This window comes from Chrysemys picta, chromosome 14 (genome assembly GCF_011386835.1).
Source record: "Chrysemys picta bellii isolate R12L10 chromosome 14, ASM1138683v2, whole genome shotgun sequence".
Taxonomy (NCBI): Eukaryota; Metazoa; Chordata; order Testudines; family Emydidae; genus Chrysemys; species Chrysemys picta.
This window is the reverse complement of record NC_088804.1, coordinates 26,476,722-26,497,619: the sequence shown is the minus strand read 5'-3', so window position 1 is coordinate 26,497,619 and position 20,898 is coordinate 26,476,722. Positions and strand designations below refer to the sequence as shown.

Here is a 20,898-nt window from a genome sequence, read left to right as displayed (position 1 = left end):
CCGATGAGGGTCAGTTGACAGACTCAGGCTTCAGCAGCCCTGCCCTGGTCACCAGAAGGCAGTGGTCCAGGTCAGAGGGCCAGTTCAGCCCTTCCCCCATAAAGGGCGAATAGTCTCCTAGCCAGGAACCCGCCAAGGTGCCTTTGGCACCAGTATGGGGTCAAGAACAATGGCCCGCCCAGTGGCAATACTGGAACCTGTGTGTGTGTGTGTGTGTATGCCTGGCCTGTTATGCCGGTACCGTACTCCCACCGCTCCTCCCAGGCTCCATCGGACAAGCTACCCCCGGCACATGGAGATGAGGCGGCGGCAGGGCCCTCACAAACCAATAGCGCGCCCCCCCCCCCCCCCCCAATGACTTCGGGGAGCACCAAGACCTACTCAAGAGAGTTACTGCCAACCTGAAGTTGGAAGTCAAGGAGCTAGTTGAGGAGTCCAACCACTTCTTCAATGTCATTCCCTCCTCCGCCCCAGCCCGGGTCATGTTGCCCATTCACCCAGCGGTCCTGAAAATTGACAAGTCTGTATGGCAGACCCCATCTTCCATTCCACCCACATCCAAGAAGGCGGAAAAGAAGTACTATATCCCTGCAAAGGGGTTTGAATACCTGTACACGTCCCCTCCTGCGGGGTCCCTGGTCCGCTGTCAATGAGAGGGCCAGGCGAGTGGCACCCCCAAGAATAAAGATGCCAAGAGGCTGGACTTGTTTGGCAGAAAGATTTATTCGACACCCAGCCTCCAATTTAGGGTATCTAACCATCAAGCCCTACTCGTCAGATACAGTTTCAACCTGTGGGACTCCATCAGCAAGTTCAAGGAGAGTCTCCCACAGGATCAGGATCAGGAGTTTGCTACCTTGGTGGAGGAGGGCAAGGCTGTGGCCTCAGGTGCCCTCCAGATGGCCTGGAATGCCACAGACTCAGCGTCCAGTGTGGTTGTCTCTGCGATAACCATGAGGCATAGCTCCTGGTTTCAGACCTCTGGGCTGTCCCAGGAGATGCAAACAACTCTCCAGGACCTCTCTTTTGAGGGAACGGGGCTATTCTCGGAGATAACTGATGCAAGGCTCCATGCCTTAAAGACTTACAGGCCACCCTCCGCTCCCTGGGCCTGCATACTCCTCAAAAGGCTAGTTCCACCCTCCACCTCTCCACTGTCGTCGAGGTCTTCGGGTGCCTACAGAAAGAAGGACAGAGACAGGGGCTTTAAGCGACACCACCAGTCATCATCTTCTCCCCTGCCCAGTCTGGTCCTTCCAGGGACCAAGACAGCCAAAAGCAGTCATTTTGAGGGTGCGCCCGAGGACAACGCTCCAGTCAATGCACCAGATCCCTGTCTTCCTTAACTGCCGCCACCCTTTCCGGTCAGTCTGGTCTCATATCACCTTGAACCGCTGGATGCTTGACAGAGTTTTGTCGGGCTACACCCTGCCATTTATAGCCGACCAACCCTTCTATCCCCTTTCCTTGTCCCTCTTCAGGGACCCTTCTCATAAGCAACTACTTGTTCGGAAGGTTGAAAACCTCCGGTGCCTGGGGGCAGTGGAAGAGGTTCTGCAGAACATAGAAGGAAGAGGATTCTACTCCCACTATTTTCTAATTCCAAAGGCAAAAGGGGGCCTCAGACCTATTCTAGACCTGCGTCGCCTCAACAAATCTCTCAAAAAGTTGAATTTTCGCATGGTCTCCCTGGCCTCCATCATTCTATCCCTGGATCCAGGAGACTGGTGCACTGCCCTCTAGTTAAAGAACGCTTACTTCCATATTTCCATTTTCCCAGGGCACCGGCGTTTCACATTGGGCCAACGCCATTTCCAGTTCACTGCAATGCCCTTTGGTCTCTCGTCATCCCCAAGAGTGTTCACAAAGTGTATAGCACCAGTGGCTGCTTACTTGCGACGTTGGGGAGTCCAAATCTACCTGTACCTCAATGATTGGTTGAAAAGGGGCTGGTCCTTGGATCAGGTGTGGAGGCATCTCAATCTGGTCTGTTCCACCTGTCGCACCCTGGGCCTAATAATAAATGAGAAAAAGTCAGTGCAACACATAGAATTTATCGGGGCGGTACTCGACTCCACTCGGGCCAGCGCCTTCCTCCCCGAGACTCGATTCCAAGCCATGGTGGACCTCATCTCTGCGTGCCCAACCTGAGACTGATAGGTCACATGGAGGCATGCACTCACGTGGTCCGGCACGCATGACTCCACCTCAGAATCCTACAGGCATGGCTGGCATCAGTCTATGTCCCCAACCGGCACAGCATGGACTGGGTGGTCAGGATTCCAGACATGTACTGTCATCTCTCGCCTGGTGGCAAGATCCCATGTCGGTGCCGGAAGGAGTCCCCTTCACGGCCCCAGTCTCGTCGATGACTCTTGCGATGCTTCAAACTTGGGATAGGGAGCCCACCTGGGTAATCTCAGTATGCAAGGTTTTTGGTCCAGTCACGATCGGTCCCTGCACATCAACATCAGGGAACTCAGGCGGTTCGCCTACCCTGCCAGGCCTTTCAGTCTTACATACAAGGCGTGGTGGTTCGGGTCCTGACAGACAACACAGCCACAGTCTTCTATATCAACAAGCAGGGCAGAGCCAGGTCGTCTGCCCTCTGTCAAGAAGCCCTCTGGCTCTGGGACTTCTGTCTGCAGCACAATGTCCATCTCATAGCCGCTCACCTCCCAGGGGCCAAGAACGCTTGGGCAGACTGCCTCAGCAGGACATTCTCGTCTTGCTATGAGTGGTCCCTTACCCAGAGGTGGTCAGTTCTATTTTCCACAAGTGGGGAACTCCCCAGGTGGACCTATTCGCATCCAGGCAGACCAGAAAATGCCATGTTTTCTGCTTGTTTCATGACATGGACAGAGGATCCCTGTCGGACGCCTTCCTGCTCCCGTGGTCGGGGCCTCTGATGTATGCCTTCCCTCTGGAGCCATTGCTGCCCAGGGTCCTCATGAAAATCAAGCAAGACAGGGCAACGGTCATCCTCATACTGCCGGCGTGGCCACTCCAACGCTGGTTCAGTACCCTTCTGGACCTTAGTGGTGACCCCGTTCCAGCTGCCACTCAGGGCGGACCTGTTGTCCCAGAACCACGGCAGGGGTTGCATCTGATGGCTTGGCTGCTGCATGGCTAAACACGCAGGAGCGGCAGTGCTCGACCAGGGTCCAGCGAAAACCCTCCATCAGAGCGACCTGCCTTGCCAAATGGGAGCGGTTGACCTACTGGATTGCAGATAAAGGTGTCTGTCCTGAGCGAGCTTTGTTGCAACTCATTCTAGACTATCTCTTGCATCTCAAGCTCCAGGGTGTGTCACTCTCATCGATCAAAGTCCATCTAGCAGCCATTTCAGCCTTCCACCCATCGCTCGAGGACCGGTTGGTTTTCTCTCAGGATATCACGGCCAGATTCCTTAACTGCCTGGAATGCCTCTACCCTCACATCAGGGATCCTGTTCTTCCGAGGGACTTGAATCTGGTGCTATCATGGCTCATAGATCCCCCCCTTCAAGCCTCTGGCTTCCTGCTCTTTCCTTCTCCTCTTCTGGAAGGTTGCATTGCTGGTTTCAGTGATGTCGGCCCGCCGGGTATCCAGAATTCGGGTGCTCACCTTGGAACTGCCTGAAACAGTCTCCTGCAAGGACAAGGTCCAATTAAGACCACACCCGGCCTTCCTTCCCAAGGTAGTCTTTCAGTTTCATTTGAGCCAAGACATTTACTTACCGGTCTTCTTTCCGAAGCTGCATAAGTCAGAGGAGGAGCTCAGACTATGTGCCCTGGATGTCAGGAGGGCTCTGGCTTTCTACATTGACAGGACCAAACCATTCCGTAAGTCGACACAATTATTCGTCGCTGTGGCCGACAGGATGAAAGGTCACCTGTATCCGCTCAAAGAATTTCTCCTTGGATCACTGCCTGTATTCGCTTCTGCTATGATCAAGTGAAGGTGCCGCCTGCGGCAGTCATCACCGTCCACTCTACCAGGGCTCAGGCCTCTTCGGCAGCCTTTCTGACCCAAGTGCCTATCCAGGACATCTGTAGGGCAGCCACCTGGTCATCGGTCCATACCTTTTCATCCCACTACGCACATACCCAGCAGGCTCGGGACGATGCTGGCTTCGGTAGAGCAGTACTATAAGCCGCTAACCTGTGAATTCCGAGCCCACCACTGTAGATACTGCTTGTGAGTCACCTAAAATGGAATCGACATGAGCAAGCACTCAAAGAAGAAAAATCGGTTACCTACCTTTTCGTAACTGTTCTTCAAGATGTGTTGCTTAAGTTCATTCCATTACCTGCCCTCCTGCCCCTCTGTTGGAGTTGCTGGGAAGGAACTGAGAGGGCATAGGGCCGGCAACACTTGATATACTGCTGCATGAGCGTGGCGCTCCAGAGGGCACCACAGCCAGCCCTACGGATAACACTAAGGCAAAAATCTCCGACAACTGTGCGTGGGGGGACGCACACACACCTAGAATGGAATGGACATGAGCAACACATCTCGAAGAACAACTGTTACGAAAAGGTAGGTAACCATTTTTTCTCTGAATTTGCTCTACTACTATGGGATCCTTTAGTAAGTTTCAGCATTGAGCCTCAAGTACATACAGTATCTGATCATCCCCATCCTAACTGTCAGTATTAGCAACATAGGTGGATGGTCTAACCAAGTAAGCTTTGCCTGTCTTACTTCTTTTTAGGTTTCTATGCATATTATCATGAGTTAAAATAGCCTTGAGTTCCACTTGTATGAGGAAACTGTAAAATCAAATGGTCAGGGTTAGCAGGAAACAAGTTAAAAATGTCTTTAAAAAAATCTTTCTATGTCGTCTCAAACTATCTTCCTTTTGTGGCATGTTCTCATTCTCCTCACGTAGGATTATTCTATTATGTGTGTTCAGATAGATACACTTTTAGAGTGGTTTATATTTGTGATAAGGAAGAATTTGTTTTGAGCACCCATCTTTTAGTTACTTTTATTGTTTTCCTCTTTCATTGCTTTGTCTCAAAGTCCTGTGACTATTATAGCTGAGCCTTACTTTGTTCTATTTTATCACATACCTTTTCATTACCTTTTCCTAGAGTATTACAGTGCCCCTATTGATCCTTCCATATTTAAGTGTCAGACTATGAGATCTTTGCAATATTATATGCTAAAATTATGCACATCTTAAATGTTTGTGTGGAAATAGAACTATTACTTATCTTTTGTTCATTTTTTTCATTTTCTATTTCTTCTTCCTTTATGTTTCTGTTTCTGAATTCTTTTCTTCTCATCTTGCATTCCTTTCAACATTTTATCTGTTTGCAAACTATGCTCTTCTGAATTATTTTCTCTTTTTCGTGATGTTTGTTTTCCTTTCTGTTATTGTTGGATGTTGGGGAGATCAAGCATCTCTTATCCATTACTTCCAGAATAAAACCATTTTGATTTATAAGAGTCTGATCTTGCAAAATTCCAAGTGCCCTTAAACCCTGCTGAAACAAAGATCTAGAAAATACACAGAAATGCAACAACCTGAATTCTGACAATTACAGAAGGATTGAATAATGGATTTGTAACTAAAAGATTGAACAATCTTGTGTGAAACTATAAGAAACCAACTGTATGAAAATGATGAATCCATAGATCTGCTCCAAACAAGCAGTAGATGGTGGACAACAGATATTATAAATATTACAGTTATTAGGTATGATAGGTGCAGTATAATAGAAAAATATGAATGCATAAGTGTACAAACAAATTATCCATGAAAGGAGTGTCATGTGATCTATACACCAACGGGTTATCACAGAATCTGCCTTCCTACTCAGAGGTGATTGGCAACCTACAGCAGCTGTGAGGATAAAAGAGCTGTAAGACTGGAAGGGCAGGGCAGCTTCCAGAGAGAGCGGAGGGACTGTGGAGAAATGCTCCTGCCAACAAACTGAGAAGCTGCCTGAGAGAAACCACCACTCCAGAGAGGGAGAAACAGAACAAGAGGCTAGAAAGCCTGCAGAGGTAGGAAGCAGTTCAGGGAACAGCAAGGAACTTGAGAAGTGTTAACTCTGGCTTCTCTGAACAGGGGACCTGAGCTGGGACCCATGTGAAATGGGCTGGTCTGAGTTCCTCTATTGCTTCCACAAATTAAGAAGGGAATGGTCAATGGCTACGAGTGAGTGGCCAGAGGAGAGACTCCGAGACCATTAGACTTTGACTTCCTTATTTTTGGACTTTTCTGTTATACAGAGGCAATACCATCTTCATACTCCTACTTGATATTCTCCAGTTTATACATCCAAAGATCATGTTCATCCCTCATTTGAGTCTCCGATTTCTAGGATACATTCCCCCATTTTATATGTGTGACCTTCCTAGATAGCATGACCTTGCATTTGATTGTATTAAAATGCCTGCATTTCAAAAGAGGCCAGGCAGTCCAGGTTGGTCTGTATAACTGATCTGTAATTATTTTATATGTTCTTCCAAGTCCCTGATGAAGATACTGAATAGCATTGAGATGATTCCATTTGGGTTTTTGCCCAAAGTCTACAGAATCTTGCAGTAATTTGGTTAGGAATTTCCCCCTAACATCACAAAATTCTAAGATTATACAACTCCAGTGATAGTCTGCTGTAAATTTTAATAGATAATTTCAATATTTTAAGCTTTAAAATGCAAAATGTTCTCTGACTAAAGTTCTCCAAATGTGCTTTGTGGCCAATGATATTGGGAGAGCCAGTGTCAAATCTGGACTGGGGCTTCCATTTCCCTGGTTTCCCAAGGTGACTCTTGAGTGTCCAGTGCTATAGTCCAGCAGTAGTTAAATGACAGAACCAATTCCCCATTCTTTGGGCTGGAGGTCATGTGCTATACTGTGGCTGCTGTTTCTTAGCAAGGGCTTCATGAGACTCTTACTTGAATGGAAAGAGCTCCCTCCCTGATTCGCCTCTTCTCTGAAATATCGTATTTCTTGGTGGCACCCATACTTTAAAATATTGTTCTGTCATTTCTTGTTGCTCAGGCCACATGGACTGTGTATAACTATATGTGACAGAAGAAATTGTGACGTTGAAAGGAAAAATATCTATGGAAGTGAGGAAGGGAAAATCGTAAATCATCTACCATTCTGTGGGTATGTTGGGTGTGGGAAATGCCCAACTTGCAGAAAAATGGGTAGAGAGTAGAGTCTGTCCTGGAGATTGAGGGTAAGTACAGTGGTTTATATTAAGAAGGGAGTTTTGTCTTACCATATTACTGATCTTACTATACATTGTGATATATTTCTATTCTTACAATATGATATGATAATCTCATACAGCATAAGAAAAATGATTACTTTTTAATGTAAACCACTCTATGGGTACATCTGTCTGTATTTTTTAAGTTATGGTACTTAACTCCAGTTGATCTTTTCTTTTTTAAATTGTCTTGCTCTGTAACATTCATATTTAAATGATCCTAAATAACTTGAGGGACTGGGAGGCTCAGAGGATTGGTAAAGGAGTAATGAACCTTTCCCCCCACGTCACCTCCAGTTCATATGTGACCCAGTTTCATAGTGATTGAAAGTTATTACTATCTGATAGCTGTTCAGTAGCCTGTATGCAAAGAGTTGGTGATTCCCATCCAGCTCTTAGTGACTTTCATAGTGTTATCATATATTCCTATAACAAAAACTTCTTCCGCATTTAGCAATGTAGTTTGAAGTCCTATCAGAGAGGCTGATGATAAAAATTAACATTGACAATGAACTAGACAAATAGTTTTCAACCTGTGGTCGATGGACCCCCAGGGATCCACAGAGTATGTCTAAGATTTCCAAAGGGGCCTGCATCTCCATTCAAAAATTTTTAGGGGTCTACAAATGAAAAAGGTTTGAAAACCGTTAAACTAGACGAACTTTTGAAAATCCGACAGTGACTGGTTGTTGGATTGGATGACTTCCTGGGACTTTTCTGACTTCAGCTTCTACGGTTGTATGAATCTTCTGGTTCGTTGGTCTTTCCAGGAATGGTACAGACAGTGCCGTATTTGTTCTATGACTTGAGCTGTCAGTTAGATGCATTAAACAGACACTTTTGTTACCAAGCCAGCTGAGCTGATTTTAACTACTGACCCAAATATGTAACTGTCTGATGACGGTTGGTGGTCTACTATTTGACATCCTTGTCAGCAGAGAGGCCAATGAGTGAACTGGCTCTTGGAAACTGAACTACCTTTTAGTCACAGGCATTTTTAGTAAAAGTCATGGACAGGTCACGGGCAGTAAACAAAAATTCATGGCCCATGACCTATCCATGACTTTTACTATATACCCCTATCTAAAACTTGGGCCAGGGGAGCTGTGGGTGATCTGATAAGTGGGATGATCAAGTAGACAAGGGTAAAAGTGCGATAGTGGGGTGAGTTCTGGAACAACTTGAAAACCAAGTTGGCATTTTTTCATTGGATTTAGAAGATGGATAAAAAGCAGTGAGAGGTGATGGAGGAAGGAAGGAATATGGTCTTACTTTCTTGAGCAAGAAAGTAGCTTGACCCTAGGATTCTGAAACCCTGATAATAGGTGATCATAAAAGAGGCAAATGCAGTAGTCAAATCAGGACATGATTAGGAAATAGGTAAGCATCTTAACAGGCAGAATTAGATTCTGGAAATATTTTAGAGAGGATGATAAGTAGAATTACAGACAAGGGAGACATAGAAGAAAAAAGAGAATTTAGGGAAAGCAAAGTCTAACTAGAGAGTACCACTTAAAGATATACTGAAATATCAGTATGCAAAATAACCTTAATCTGACTGGAACTCTCCTAATGCCATGGCCACTCCTTGTAGCTCATAGAGTTTGCCAATAATTTGGGCAGAATATAGGGATTCCCTTATTTTCATTGTATTGCAGATGTAAAATTGATCGCTCACAGGTAGATACTTTCTAATAGTGCTGTGGTTTATTATGAACAAAAGTACAATCACAGGACTGTTAGGTTCATTTTTAAGGTTAGTATTTTAGGAATATAGGAATTGTTTTACCTGATCAGCCTGGGGGTCCATCTAGACTAGTACTGTGTCTCTAACAGGAGCCAGTACCAGATGCTTTGGGGGGAAGTGCAACAAACTATACAACAGGCGGTTATGGAGTAACCTGCCCATAGAAGAAGTTTGGTGTATGTCTGTGATTTGGTGAGTATGATGATAGAGAAAGCTGAATGGGTCAAGTCCACAGGTTTTTTTCCCACTGTTTCTACTCTCTCCCTGATAGAAGTGGCTGGAGTGAGGTTGTCCCCCAAAACCCATTGTGATTCCCAGCCACCACCTGTCTTGGACCCCCTCTCTCCGGCTCAGACACCATGGTAATGAGTCCAATATGAAAACATAAATTTGGAGGAGATGGGTTGTCAAGGGAGGGTTCCACATTGTGGCAAGAGGGATCCACACAAGATAATGCTGTCTGAATCAACATTACCTTATTTTGGTTTGTCTTGCTGGTGAAAAATGCTGGGGTGAGAGAACAATGCCATACAACAGCTGGCCACAACCTTCTCTGCATACATGGAGCCCCCAAGCCCTACAGAGGGAACATGCATCAGAGCCTGCTCTCCACCTTGTATGCATTTCTAGTCAGGATCCAGTGGTCTTTGCTCCCCTCTGGATGCAGAAGGGAGAGAGCCTTTGAATCCGTCCGTCAGTGGTGAGTGGGGGAAATTACATTCTTAGAGAGAGATAGCAAAGAGCAGTCTTAGGACAACAAAAAAGTCAAAAGCCAGACTGAAATCAGCTGAGGAATTTATCTTTACATTTAATGTGGTCTGCTTTGAATGGGATTTCTAAGAGAGCAGAACACTGTTTTGCGTTACACTAAAAGTGTTGGGCCTTATTTGTTTCTTTTGTTTACTGTCTCAGTAACCTGGGATGTGTAAGGCTTACATGTGAGAGTAGAATAAGATTTTGAATATGTGGTCAATAATGGAAATGCTCTTGGTGGCAGAAGAAAACACAATGTGAAACCATAGTTGGTGATCATGGATTGATTTTATTTCTAAATGGATATTTGAATAATCACATGCTTTTTACACTAGATATGTGTAGATGGGGGTTGTCTATGCCCAAGGAATTAAGAAATAAAAAATATTCCATGTTACAGTATTTAAGGAAGCTGACCATTTCAAAATTGTTTATAAAACTAAAATGTTAGTTCAGGTGATCATACTGGCTTCATTGCACATGATGTGTGACATTGACAAGTGAATTTTTCTCACCATACGTTTAATTGAATGGCATATATCATCCTATCAGGTCCTGGGACTCAGTTATTATTAGTCCATCCATTTTAGTGTTTTTTCGTTTAGTGGTTATGGTACTACCAAATTCCTGGGTACTAAAAGTAAATACAACAATCATAGGAATGTAGTATGTTTTTTCATAGCCTCTTTTTGGTAAAAATTGTCACTAGGTTAGTGAACAAAGGATTATATTCTGGTGCAGTTTATAAAGTTAATTTTAATGCTTGCGGATGGTGCTGAATGTGACACCACTCAAGGCTACGGTCCTCTATTCACTGAACAGATGTAGTGCAGATAGTGGCAATAGCAAATTTCCCTACTATAGTCCTGCCGATGGGCCTCCATCCTCTTCTGTAGGAGCCACCTCTCTGAGTGAGAGGAGAGTTAAATCTCCATGCTTATTTAATCCTTTTCCTGTCTCCCAAGACTAACAATGAGGGTGACGATGCAATACTGCTCATTTGTGATAAGAAAGTGGGGGGCTTAGTTTTGGGGGATTTGAAATTTTGTTACTTTCTACCATTTTAACAATTAAAAACAAAACAAAAAAACAGCTTTTGGAGGTGCACTTTTGCATGCCACCTCAGTGTGACCACAACTTTGAATAGGGTTTTACCCTCAGCTATGCTGCTTTTAACTTTCACTTTTTATTAACACAGCTAATGTGAAAGCAAAGTGTTTCATGTTGCCAATTTAACTTCTTTAATGAAAAGTGAAAGTTATGAGTTGGTGCAGCCGTGGGTGAAGTTCTAATGTCATCAATGGGAAAAATAGGTTTAAAATTGAAACTGTTGGCACAGCAGTGGCTCTCAATAGTGCCGCACCTACAGATGTGACTCTTCACTTTAATGAAAAAGATGAATTTGAAACATTAAAGTCTCCCAATATAGATTTAAAAAAAAAGTGAAGTTATAAATGCCTAGCGCTAGACTGTGATGGAAGTGCTTGCTGAAAGCAGAAGACAATCACGTGCTAGCCCTGAGAGCTTTTAAAGCACAAGTCCTTTAAGCTTAAGGCTCCAATGTGGTTCTGAATCTAGTGGTATATCCTACATTTTTGTAAATGACATAAAATGTAAAATGTAGTGCAGCACTGATTTTACAAATTGTGTGGATAAATTGTAACAACCTATTGAACTGTGAGCAAAGGGATTATAATTCTGACCATAATATTATGCATAATTATTCATATTCTATCTGTCTTAAAAATGGCTACAGGAGGAGGATATATTCAACTAAAATATAAAAATAAAACTTGTAAACTTTGTTCATTTAAAAAAATGCAATCGCTGTCTAACTGGAAGAAAGAACTCTATGGCAGCATTTCTCAAACTTTAGCAACCTGAGGACCCCCATTTTGATTTAAAAATTTTCGCAGACCCGCAAGCCGGCTTTTAATTTTCCCTGGGGGTGCTTAACCCCGCTTAGCCCTAGGCCCCATCCCCACACTACTCCTTCCCCCAAGGCTCCACCCCAACTCTTCCTGCACCTGGTCCACCCCTGCCCTTTCTCTTCCCCACCTCTTCTCTCCCCTGAGCGTGCCTCGTCTCTGCTCCTCCCCCTCCCTCCCAGCACCTCTTGCACGCTGCTGAACAGTTGTTCGCAGAGTAAAGGAGGCACTGTGGGGGAGGAGGAGGAGTTGATCAGCGGGGCCAGCAGCCCCGGACGTGACTCGTGGACCCCCCTGGAACCAGACATGACTCGCAGACCCCCCTGGAATCAGATATGACTTGGGGTCCGTTGACCCCAGTTTGAGAACCGCTGCTGTATGGGATGCATATCTCCTGCCTTAAAATGCAGCAGCTGTCGTCATTCTATTTAATAATACTTCACTATATTAGGAAGAAAAGCTGAGTTTTCAGAAAGCTCCTTTGTCAAAAGAGTTTTACAAAATGTGCTTTGAAACCCCCCCTTAAGTATTTATTTTGAATACATACATTAAACTTAACATTAGTGAATCACATTTTCAAAGCTTATTATGTATATTCAAGCTCAAAGTAAGCTGTGTGCTTTTCAGATAAGTAAGATCGCAAGGCCCCTACCCCAAGGAACTTACAGCCTACACAGACAAAATAGCATCCTGCCCAGCCTAGGAAAACAGGTCGTGTTTAAAAACATGTTAGCTAAGTAATTAATGAATGTGTTCTTAAATTCTAAGAGGTGGGGTTAACAACTTTAAAAACATGTTAGCTGGTCATGGTCAACCCTCAAAGGGAATCTTAGGAGGAAGCCTAGGGTTTAAAAATGTGCTAGTTAAAATATGTTAGATCACGTTTAAAATATATCAGCTACTTTCCTAGTCTAGACATGGCCACAGAGTTGAATGATGGGGGAAGGGTTCCAAAAGGAACTGAAGTGACTGAGTGGTGGTGAACAGGTGCCTGAAAAAAGTTTCATGATTTAAAGTTTATATTTTTAATATCCACTTTACTTAAAGCTTCCATGCTTTGAGGTTGTGAAAGAAGTTTGTGTCTGAAGGACAGAGAGGGTGGAGATGTGGCAGACTGAGATTGGAGGAGGGGTCCAAGTAAAAGGGGTGGCCTGGAAGAAGTCCTGGAGACCAGAATAAGAGAGCACAAAGGGGGTTGTTAGGTAGCTTGAGTGGAGTGAAGAAGGCAAGAAGGGAGCAAAAAGAGACAAGAGTAGAGCAGTAAGTAGGAGTTCAAGAGCTGAGCAGGAGCAAAGTTGTACAGGATCTTAGACGCAAGGACAAGAAGCTTACAGTTGAAATGGAGTGTGACGAGAAGCCAGTGATGTTTTTAAAAGTAGCATATCAAATCACCCCAGTTAGCTGTGACACATTTCGGGCAGCTTATATGCTTTTAAGTCTCGATTTCATCAGCATTTGAAGAAACCTTTCATAAAAATCTCAGATTTTAAAATGAAGGCTTTCTACTAGAATGATCAGGAGAACAGAGAATCTGTCTTATAAGAGGAGATGAAAAGAACTTGTCTTGTTTAGCCTAGCAAAACATTGACTGAGAGGTGATGGGATATGGTTGCTTTCTACAAATACATTAGGCAGGTAAACACCAGGCAGGGAGAAAAGCTATTTAAGCTAAAGGACAGTGTTGGCACAAAATAAATGTATATAAACTGGGCATGAGTAAATTTAGGCTAGAAATTAGGCAAAGTTTTCTAACCATCAGAGGAGTGAGGTCCTGGAACAGCATTCTAGTAGGAGTACTTTTGGTGGGGGAAATCTAACTAGTTTTAAGATGGAGCTTTGCTTCAATGATCTATTCTTTTGTTACCTCCCTACTAGACTTCTGCAACATGCTGCATATAGGACTACCTTTGAAAGTCAATGGGAAGTTTCTTCTAGTGTTGAGCATCATGGTATTTTCTTTGTAGTCTAAATTATATCAAACATATTACATTAGCCTCCTAGTTGCTTCAGCGTCCAATCCAAGTGTTGGGTTTATTCTGCTATGACGCACTTCAGACCTACCTAAGAGACCACCTCTCACCTTATGAGCCATTGTGACAGCTGAGATCCCTCTATTTCTGCATCTTTATACCATGCTCTTTGTTATGTTTTCTGAGTGTCTTAGAAATCAATTGAGTCTCCTCTCCTGGGAGTCCTTAGCTTTGCACACTCTGAATAGTCCTTAAATCAGGATCCTGCTCTTACTGCAGGTCAAAACAGAAGAACTTGCATTGGATGACCCTCAGAGACAAGACACAGCTGTTTACTTGGGCTTTAGCTTAAGGTGGGTTAACTGCAAGGTGATTTAAACTTTTGTTGTATACTGAAAACGGTCATTTATTAGGAGGCTTGAGGAGCTTGATACATTTATGAATAGGATTACATGACAAGGGTACCTGTAGTACAGGGGTTGGCAACATTTGGCACGCGGCTCGCCAGGGTAAGCACCCTAGCGGGCCGGGCCAGTTTATTTACCTGCTGACGCGGCAGGTTCGGCCCATCGCAGCCCCCACTGGCCGACCCCTGCTTTAAACGTTCTGTTAAAAAGTCTAATTCTTGACAAGAAGGGTAGATAAAAGTTCCTGATGCACTAAAGCAAGAAAGGCCACTACTGATTGCAGCAGTGAGCCATATAACATGAAGTCTGGATTCTAGTTATTCTAAAGGCAGTCAGTCTTATTTTTTTTTAAATAAAGACTTAATAATGGGTTAGTTGCGGAACCATAAATCCACTGAATTATTCTAAACATAGTATCAACTTCACCTTTAACTATATGTTTACCTATTTAATGCCACACATTACTGTATGTCTTCACCGCTGATGAAATTCTCTTATTTAGTTCTGTTTGGGAGTTGGCTGGCTGCTTTCACCCCCAGACCATTTTTATTATTTGTTCTGGAGCTTTGCAGAGAATCTCGGTTGCTTTAAGAATCTCTTTCAGATTAACTTGAACTTTCATCTCCTGGCCTGGTTTTGTTTGATCAGGTCAGGAAAAATTTTTTTTTACACCTTAAAACATAAGATCATAGCTGTTATCTGTAGCAATTCTTCAAATGTTGATCCTTATGGGTATTCACTGTGGGGGTGCTGTGATGGTTGTTGCTCATGGGGAACATCACCTACTGGTCAGGGATTGGGCCCTTCAGCATATAGACAGGGGAGTTGGTAGGGAAGCCCAGGCCCTCCCACTCCACCAGGCTCTGGCTCAGGGACCCGTGAGGGCTACCAAAGGGTCTGACACCTTAAGGATTCCCTCCCTGGGCCATTTCCTACTACCCCTCTATTGTCCAGAATTTACGGTCAGTAGTAGGAAGGCGTGAGGAGAGTCAGCTCACTGTTTGGCACCCCTTCATGGCTCTCTTGGGGCAGCGGCTGTCTCTTCTTGGGACTTGGCCCTCCAGCCTGGTCAGTTCCAAGTCTCTCCTTTCCAGGATAGTCCATAAACAAAACACAGGTAATTAACACAAACTGGGCTAATATGCGAGAGGGAGAAATGCCTCCCACTCAGGGTGTATCAGAAGCAGGTTCTTCCTTCCCTCAGAGAGGGACCTTCAGGCATTCACTTATGGACACCTCAAAACCTACTGTCACTGAAGGGGGCAGGATCAACCACCCAACACAGCATCTGACAGCCTGGCTTTTGGATGGACAAGGGACTTTTAGAGAAATCCTGCTCAAACGAGGTCCAAACTGTCCTCTTCAGTAGCAGTTCTTCATATTACAGATGGAGATACTGAGTCACAAATAGGTTAAATGAGTTGTACTAGGTGACAAAGCAAGGCCTGTTCAGCCAGGGGTTGGCAACGTTTGGCATGCGGCTCGCCAGGGTAAGCACCCTAGCGGGCCGGGCCAGTTTATTTACCTGCTGACGCGGCAGGTTCGGCCGATCGTGGCCCCCACTCGCCGCGGTTCGCCGTCCCAGGCCAATGGGGGCGGTGGGAAGCGGCGCGGGCGAGGGATGTGCTGGCCACGGCTTTCCACCGCCCCCATTGGCCCGGGACGGCAAACCGCGGCCAGTGGGGGCCGTGATCGGCCGAACCTGCTGCGTCAGCAGGTAAATAAACTGGCCCGGCCCGCTAGGGTGCTTACCCTGGCGAGCCGCGTGCCGAACGTTGCCGACCCCTGAGCCCTTGAGTATGTGCTTAAGTCCATCTCTTTTCTGCAAAGCATAAATTTACACCTTACTGAAGGCCAAATAAATATATGTTTAAATTCTTTGCTGAATAGGAATGGATTTAAGTAAGTTCTTAGTTGCTTTGCTGAATCGGTTCACAGATCTCTCAGATCTGAAAATAGAACCCAGATTTCCTTATTCCCAGCCTTCTACTTTAACAATTGTTTAGACCAATTTACCTGTCGTGAGCTTTTGCATTTGCCTGATCACTGTAATTTCAAGTCCCTTTCTGTACGTCATCTTAAAGTTTTATCTTGGCTGGTATAACTTTGTAGTCATTAGAGATCTATAGTATTCTGCTTCTCATTACCTGTTCTCCAGAAGCTCTCTAGCCAAGCTGTCCTTAACTATGCCAGCAGCCACAAAATCACTGCTAGGTGCTATTGGAAGATGAAGCTAGCATGTGTGATGACAGTGTCAGACAAATCTTGAAAAAGCCTTTCCTCCAGTTTGTTCCTGTTTTTTTGGCATCATAGCTTTAATCTACATGCAGTACCAGTTGGAAAAATAATTACAGTTAAAAAACAGTACAGTAAATTCAGAGTGAGTTTTCTCTTACCTGCCAAAATTCAGAGTTGTAGCTGTGTTTGTCCCAGTACATTAGAGAATATCAGCTATGAGATAGAACTCCCTACAGCTATGTCTGCCATGTTAGGAGCCAGCGTCTTCCCACTCCTAATTCATGCTTTCCATTTGCTTTTTCTTCATGGACTTTTAACTTCATGGATTTTTAACAAGAGCACAGTATAAGATGTTACACACACACACACACACTCACTCACTCACTCACTCACACTCACACACACCTATGTGATTGCAAATTATTCACTCTTCCTGTTCCGAAGCCTTAGATCTTTCTCCAAGTTGGAAAGTTGGAGGGAAGAAAAAGGATAGAACTACTCTTCCATTAATATTTGTCTAAATGACATAGCAGGAAACTTAATATACAAAGAAATATACAAATAATAAATAATTACACCTTTCATGTGTCAAAACAAGAATAATTGTTCATATGGGAACCACAGATTTTTTTTACTATGACTGGATATAGTTTTGATACCTAACTATCTGAATTTTAGCCAATTATATAATAAATTGAGAAACTACAATAATACATTTCTAATCTGCTTCTAAATTTGTTTTGTTCTGTTTGAGTGATAACTGAATTCCATGTATCTGAGTTCAGGAATTTCTCATTACTCTTGACCTTTAATACATATTTAGTGTTTGCATATTGGTTTAAATGTGTGACATAATTGTCTTAAAATATGCAGGCAATAATTAGTTATTAGTATTTATGTACAAATATATAAATACCTATAGAGAGGTACTCTAAGGATCACATATATATAATCATATAGCTTTATTCTTTCAGCATCTGAAAGCTACTTATTTCTGTTTCTGAAGGGAAAATGTCTTGTAAGGATTGCTTTTAGGAGGGTCTCACTGGTAGTTTATAGAACGACAATTAATAGGAAGGAGTCATGTCTTGGCTGAGCCTTACATATGTGTTTTTACGCGGTAAACACAGTGTGCTTCTACAGAATGCTCACATTTTTAATTGTGCTAGTTTGATGATAGTTGAGACAAGGACTTTCTAATAGAGATATTCATTTTGTATCGAGACCAGCTTTAACCTTATAATATGTTTCTGTTAATGAAATATGTGAGTATAATTATTTGATTGTGAAGAATTTTAAATCAATAAACGATAAAAGATAATGTAAAATATTTGAATGATGCTTCTATCAGATGTTTTTCTTTTCTGAGTTAGGACATAATTGTTTCATAGCAAACACATGTGTACGTATTAAATAGCCAGAATCTAAACTTCTCTTGAAACTTCAGAGTTGGTAATAACAGAAGTTTGGGTTTTTTATTTAAACTTACAGTGTAGATTTTATTTACAACTGAATATTTAACAGTGTATTGGGTGAGGCCTACGGGCTTGAAATTGCACTTCTATGACTTTAAGCATCCCGTCTTTGACACCTTGTATCCTGTTCCCCTTTCTTTGCTATTTTTTAACTTACTGCAACAGATGAGGGGTTCTTAAACCATCTGTTAACCTTTTTTCTCATTTTTTTTAAACATGTAGAGTCGCTCAAGGCAAGAAGACCCAGAGCAAGCTAGGCTGAAACAAAAAGCAAAGGAGGTAAGCAGAGCTAGAGATCATTACACTTGACATTTCAAGGCTTGAACATATTAATTTTTTATGCCTTGCTACTTGTATATCGTTAATAAAAATCTGACTAAAACTTTTAGGATGTATTTGTTGCTTTGCCTTTGATCTTAATGTTTGCAAACTAATACATTAATACATGTGAAGCCTAAGGAGATTTTATAAGAGAATATTTCCATACATTACATTTTCATTTCCATTTTAGGTAGCTGTAGCTTTTGTTGGGTTGTTGATGATGACAGTGGCATTAGATTTTGGTGGAAAATGTATGCCTTTGTCTTTCTGTAAAATGTCACTTCCTAGAAATGTGTTACTTTAGTTACTTGTTTTTGTAACAATTAATGTTTTTAAGCTTGATGTTTTATTCAGTCATCATTCTTAGTTCCTGTAGTCTAAAAATAATCAAATAACTGCATTTGAAGTTTTGATATTATAGTTCTGTGAGGTGCTGAGCATCGTTTATTCACACCGAATTAAGGAGCCTGCCTCTTGCTTACAGTTACCCTATGTACTTAAAAGGATCAAGTCATAACTTTATTTAGAAAGACATAAAATATCTATCTGTTAAATGCAATTGTTATTTAAAAAACCAATATCAATAGGATACCCAGCAAACCCTGATCCCTGTTAGCTGAAGTTAAATTCCATTAATTGTATTAATGAAGTCCATTAGGAGATAATATATACAGAGGTATTTGTTTTACAAATATTTTACCTATTTTCCTGTTTTTCCCGATTTATATTTGCTCTGTGTTTTCAGTGTTTTATAATTCCCATAGCTATACAGATCTCATGTATATAGGATGAGAAGCAAAAAAGCTGCTCTTTTTTGAAGTACATAGATGAAATATATATTAATTTCTTCCATGACATGAATTACTGTGAATAGATATGAAATATGTAATGAAGAAGAAATGTCAAAAAGAGTTCATTTAAACTTTTTGCCATGGGTAGCTGCTTTTCTGGACTAAGGATTTTGAAAATATTTAAAAAATTTCACTAATCAACTACTTTCCTGGAAAAGCCCTGGAATTGTCATACCAGCTACCAACAAAGATACTAAGGCATAGAACAAAAAGAAAATCAGTTTTGAAAATATGTAAAAATAATTGAAGTTAATGAAATGTAGCAAAACTGGCTGCTGAGATTACCACAAAAGCTATTCTACTGTTGAAAGTGAGAATGAGGCACTGTTCAAACATTTGTAGTTCATACTGCCTGCAAAGCTAAGCTGGTTAGTAGATTTAATTATTTTGTTGTTGTAAGTAAACAATCCTAGAAATATTTGCCATTCGTTGGCGGTATGGAGCCATAGTCTCTCATTGAGTGCTCTTCTTATTAGTTAATTGGTAGGCAGCAGAAGGAAAAATGATTGTCTCTTTTAGTAAAAATACGTGTTTTAACAAGTAATCAGACTGAAATAAGATGAATTCTTTATTGCTGTGCTGAAAGACTTACTGTCTAGTAGATTTGGTTGCTTTTGCTCTGAGCATCTCTTCTTACTTTGAGAAATTCAAAGTAATTTTGATATGCATTGCATTTCTTGATCCACTAGGGGGAGTGATGCTGTACAGACTTGTGAATAGAAGAAAACGTTAAAAAATAATAATCTTGCTTTATTATTGAGTTAGCAAATATTTTGGTGGTAATCTAATTAGTAATGCTCAGATCAAACTGCTGTGTGACTTTAAAGTAGTAATTGTTCCTGAATATGGTAACTTGTTGGAATGAACAAATGTAGAATGAATACCGGGTTTTCTGTTTCAGAATGCTGCACCCTGTTCTTTTGTACAATAGCCCTGCCTTGTTTCCCACCCTTCTAATTAAAGTGCATAATTTGCTGGCTCTCTGCCTCTGTCTGAAGTTGAATTTCATTCTACATATTTAAAACCATATGACTATAAGATAAGACTCATTTTTCAGTAATTAGGGTTCTGAATTTTTTTCCTTCAATTTACTGAGTGTCTTTTCACCTGCAAATATTTAAATATATTTAATATATATTTAAAATATATTTTGCAATGAATGCCCCCAAAATGGGTGGAGAGTACAAAAAGTAAGTAGGAGTGACATGTCTTTTAGTTTAGCTTTTTTTTACATATAGTTTAGTTGGATCAGTTGCTGAATGAATACTGACATAGTCAGTTGCATTGGTACTACTGAGACAAAATGACCGACTTTGTAATACAGAAGATCATAGAATCATAGAATCATAGAATATCAGAGTTGGAAGGGACCTCAAGAGGTCATCTAGTCCAACCCCCTGCTCAAAGCAGGACCAATTCCCAGCTAAATCATCCCAGCCAGGGCTTTGTCAAGCCGGACCTTAAAAACCTCCAAGGAAGGAGACTCCACCACCTCCCTAGGTAACGCATTCCAGTGTTTCACCACCCTCCTAGTGAAATAGTTTTTCCTGATATCCAACCTGGACCTCCCCCACTGCAACTTGAGACCATTGCTCCTTGTTCTGTCGTCTGCCACCACTGAGAACAGCCGAGCTCCATCCTCTTTGGAACCCCCCTTCAGGTAGTTGAAGGCTGCTATCAAATCCCCCCTCATTCTTCTCTTCTGGAGACTAAACAATCCCAGTTCCCTCAGCCTCTCCTCATAAGTCATGTGCTCCAGACCCCTAATAATTTTTGTTGCCCTCCGCTGGACTCTTTCCAGTTTTTCCACATCCTTCTTGTAGTGTGGGGCCCAAAACTGGACACAGTATTCCAGATGAGGCCTCACCAATGTCGAATAAAGGGGAACGATCACGTCCCTCGATCTGCTGGCAATGCCCCTACTTATACAGCCCAAAATGCCGTTAGCCTTCTAAGATGATATACTAGCGGCCAGATGGTAGTTGGGGCAT

At 42.5% G+C, this 20,898-nt stretch overlaps 1 protein-coding gene across 5 annotated transcripts in view; it reads left to right on the top strand.

Moving 5' to 3' along the window:
* The window catches only part of LOC101930808 (transcription initiation factor TFIID subunit 4-like), a 210,062-nt gene that overhangs the window by 86,150 nt on the left and 103,014 nt on the right, over positions 1 to 20,898 (top strand). For 4 of the 5 annotated variants that reach the window (XM_065567197.1, XM_065567195.1, XM_005289924.4 and 1 more), the window contains one exon: positions 17,958 to 18,014. In XM_065567197.1, the coding sequence (XP_065423269.1) occupies positions 17,958 to 18,014 (57 nt within the window). Of the gene's footprint in view, positions 1 to 7,000; positions 7,116 to 17,957; positions 18,015 to 20,898 lie in introns of those variants that run through there. The other variant, XM_065567196.1, reaches the window with a different exon arrangement.